Source organism: Triticum urartu, chromosome 5A, assembly GCF_056163025.1.
Source record: "Triticum urartu cultivar PI428250 chromosome 5A, HENAU_Tu73, whole genome shotgun sequence".
Taxonomy (NCBI): domain Eukaryota; kingdom Viridiplantae; phylum Streptophyta; class Magnoliopsida; order Poales; family Poaceae; genus Triticum; species Triticum urartu.
In genome coordinates this window covers 63,002,748-63,006,466 of record NC_141877.1, presented here as the reverse complement: position 1 = coordinate 63,006,466, position 3,719 = coordinate 63,002,748, and the positions used below count along the sequence as shown (strand labels likewise).

General features: G+C 43.7%; 1 protein-coding gene across 1 annotated transcript; it reads left to right on the top strand.

The window, feature by feature from the left end:
- Positions 1-1,500: 1,500 nt before the first annotated feature.
- Positions 1,501-3,495, top strand: LOC147968046 (uncharacterized). The gene is made up of 2 exons (XM_087522616.1): positions 1,501-2,509; positions 3,104-3,495. The coding sequence occupies exons 1-2, from the start codon at positions 1,540-1,542 to the stop codon at positions 3,493-3,495; spliced, it is 1,362 nt and encodes a 453-aa protein (XP_087378742.1). The 5' UTR covers positions 1,501-1,539.
- Positions 3,496-3,719: the final 224 nt, after the last annotated feature.

Genomic DNA, 3,719 nt, shown 5'->3' with positions numbered 1-3,719 from the left:
GTCACTTCATAAAGTACGTCAAAATCATGTCATGATGAGAGAAGAGACTTTTTAAAAATCATTTCAAAAACTAAAAATGTGATGGTCTCATGACGACTTTATTTTCCTAAGGCGTCACAACGAAATGTTTTTTGATTGAGGAAATTTTATTGATAGACCCTGTCTAAGGTAGACTGATGAATGATGTGTCTCGCCTTGACCTAGCGTCATGGTGTTTTTCATGACCAGTAAAACTATAGTACCACAATAAATATAGATATGTATGAAAGCAAATTAGACATTTAATCATTTCATATAGCTTACAAAAACAAAATCACAGGAAAATGTGTCAATTTTTTGGGGCTCAACGTTGTAAAGAACATAGAAACCTTTTTTTTACCCGATGTGCGATGGACTAAATAAAATAATAAAACAACCTCTCCAGATCCCCTCAAAAATTTCATGTAAGCGATGATTTGTTTTGTTCGTTATTTACGTATCTGTTTCAATAGATCTGATTGAATTTTTGTGATCCTTTTCAAAAATTTCATGGTCATTTTTTCCAATTCCCGAAAGCGTGTTGAATACACAAGCATTTTCTAAGAATCATGAACATTATTTTATTTCAAGAACATATCTTTTGAAATTGAGAATTTTTTATGACATGCAAACGTTTTTTTAAAAATTGCGAACATTTTGATTTCCCGACCATTTTCTGAATTCATGGAAATTTTATGATTTCTCGAAAAATCAAAACTCACAACCTTTTAAATTTTTGGAATCCCGAATTAATTTAAAGACGAGAAAACAAAAACAAAAATGAGAAAAAGGCAAAAAACAAAATGAAAAACAGGAGTTATTTTAAAATCACGAACATTTTATGCTTTCCAGAACATTTTCTGAATTGACAAACGTTTTATATTTCTTAAAAAAAACTCGCAACCTTTTGAATTTTTGAGAATCACTAATAATTAATTTATAGAAGGAAAAACACAAAAACAGAAATGAGAAACGAACAAGCAAAATGCAAACTGAAAAAAAAAACAGACACATGGGTGAACCAAATCCAACAGGACTTTGAGAAAAACCAAACCGTTTTGTTCACTTGGTGGTTAATTTGTGTCAACTTCGGGGTAATTTTAATGACGTACGACCAGAAACACTATTTGCTTTATTATTAAGGAAACATAAGAAAACATTGTGAATGTTAATATTTTTTTTATAAAGTTGGTCAAAAGTAGTAATGCCAGCCACTTTGGCGTTTCTCTCAGTCCGAACATAAATATCATTAGTCAAATATGCCAGCCACGTTCATGTTACACTGTTATGAATCGCACAAGATTGGGCACATCAACAGCCAGTCCAAGAACCTTACCTAAAAACGAAGGAAGAGAGTAGGAGGAGGAGAACGAGGGAGGGGACACCGGAGTCGTTCGTTACCCAAAGGTGAACCCTAGGTCCGTCCTAGCCCCAAATCTCGTTCCCAAATCGCGCCGCCTGCTGCCATCCCATCCCCTCGCATCTGCTTGGACCTCCTCCGCTTCCTCGCCCTCGACGGACATGGCAGTTTCCTCATGGGTTCCACCTTCTCTTCCCGAGCCCGCCGCCGCCGCCTCAGGCTCAGGCGAGTCAGGCCTGGTCCTCCTCGACAGGTGGTGCTACATCGCCGACCTTCCCAACAACACCACCGCCGAGGGCACCACCAGCAGCGGCTTGCCTATCAAGGTGACCCTCCGCGCCGCCCGCCCGCCACATCTCTCCCACTTTTGTGTCCACTGCCCTGGCCTGGAATTCCGCAGAACAGGGCCCAAGATTGTGGCCACCGACGCAGATCTCGTCCTCCTCTGCGTTCCCATCCACCCCAACAGCACCACCGGAACATCGGACTGGGACTACTTCGTCTACAGCCCGCGCGCCCAGCGGCTAGATCTGCTACCCAACCCGCACCCCATATGGCTAGACGACCCCGCAACTGCCCTCATTAGCCGCCAAGACGGCGCTTGCTATGTCGTCGCTGCTCTCGGTGACGCTAACTCCCTGTACGATGGCCACGCGCTCATTAGGTGTGAGTTCCGCCTCCACCTGTACAGGTCCTCATCAAATTCTAAAGCTTGGGTCTCCAAGCGCTTGTCACTGAATAAGTTCAAGAGGGACAAGCTCATCCCTTTACCTGCAGCAGTCGAGAGGCTGTACCACGAGACGGGGAAGACCATCACCATTGGTGGTGAGCATGGCACGGTCGCCTGGGTGGACCTCTGGCGTGGCATCTTCTTTTGCGACGTGCTCAAGAAACGCCCACTGCTCGGGGATGTTCCACTGCCGGTGCCGGCAAGGTCTAACTGGGATCGCCTCCTCAGAAATGGTGACCCCAGCATTTTCCGGGACGTAACTATCAGCCGAAACAAAGACTCGATCAAGTACGTTGAGTTGGAATTCCGGTCAATAGAAGTGCTCAACGCCGCCGCCACCACCCCTGTTTCCTACACTGACTGGGTGCGGAATATCTCAAGGAAATCTCATCAGGTCATCCGTGATTAGGGCTGCAAGAAAAGCTCGAGGCTCGTGAGCCGCTCGAGATCAACTCGTTTTTTGACTCGACTCGAGATCGACTCGAAAAGAAATAAGTTGAGTTTGAACACTTTATGTAGCTCGACCGAGAAACAAGCAGAACTTGAGCCAGTGTTGGCTCGCTCGATTTTAGCTCGATGGCTCGACACAATATCATTATGTTAAAAGATCATGCCATATATTAAATGGGAATAAGATAATTTATTACCATATATGTTGTCCATAATTTTTCTCCATTTATTTACCAACGAACATGGAAACTTAAGTAAGTGCAGAGAAGATTTAGGCCTAATTATGGCACGTGGTCGACTATGTGTTAAATATCCTATATTTTTGGCAAAGATTCCCAACATATTCACCTTAATTTTTTTGTTTTTCATTCATAGATTTATAATTTTTACCATCTCATATAGCTCGAAACTAGCTCGAGATCGACTCGAGATCGTTACAAGCTGAGCACGAGTCATGTTCTACAGCTCAATCATGAGCGTCACTTAGTTTGAGCTCGCTCGAATTTTCATATGAGTTGAGCTGAGCCAACTTCAACTCGCTCGAGCTCGACTCGTTTGCAGCCCTATCCGTGATGGCTGGAAGTCCACAACATGGAGCATGGCAATGCCGGTTGGTTTGCCTGGGGAGCGCTGGAACCGTGACTGTGTATTTGATGTTAAAGACGTCAGCTTGGAGCCATGCCTTTCTGATCGCATGGCTATTATGCTGAGCAGCAAGACCATGAAGGAACTTCAAGTGGGATACCCCGTCCTAAGCATGGATGATGACGTCGTCTACCTGCTTTCTGAAACCACACCCAAGCACATGGACAAGTTGGCAGTGATGTTTGCTATTGATGTGAGGAAGTCAACACTGCGAGGATTGGCTGAGCTTGATGTCAAGAAGTTCGATTACTTGTCCAGCTTCTGCACTAGTGAGATCTGCAGGGGTACCTGAGCAATATTAAGGTAACTCCTTTATGCTGGTAAGTTTCTTTTATGTTTTTATGTGCGACTATATGTATGAATGCCATGCTTGCCATGAAAACTAGTGAATCATCGTGTTGGTACCATTCTGGTTTCAGTAGGATCTAGAGCTTAGCAAGTTAGTGCATCTTATTCAGGAGCTATGGCTTGATGACAGTGTGATTCAATGGAGGGTTATTGATATGCACGCTTGGT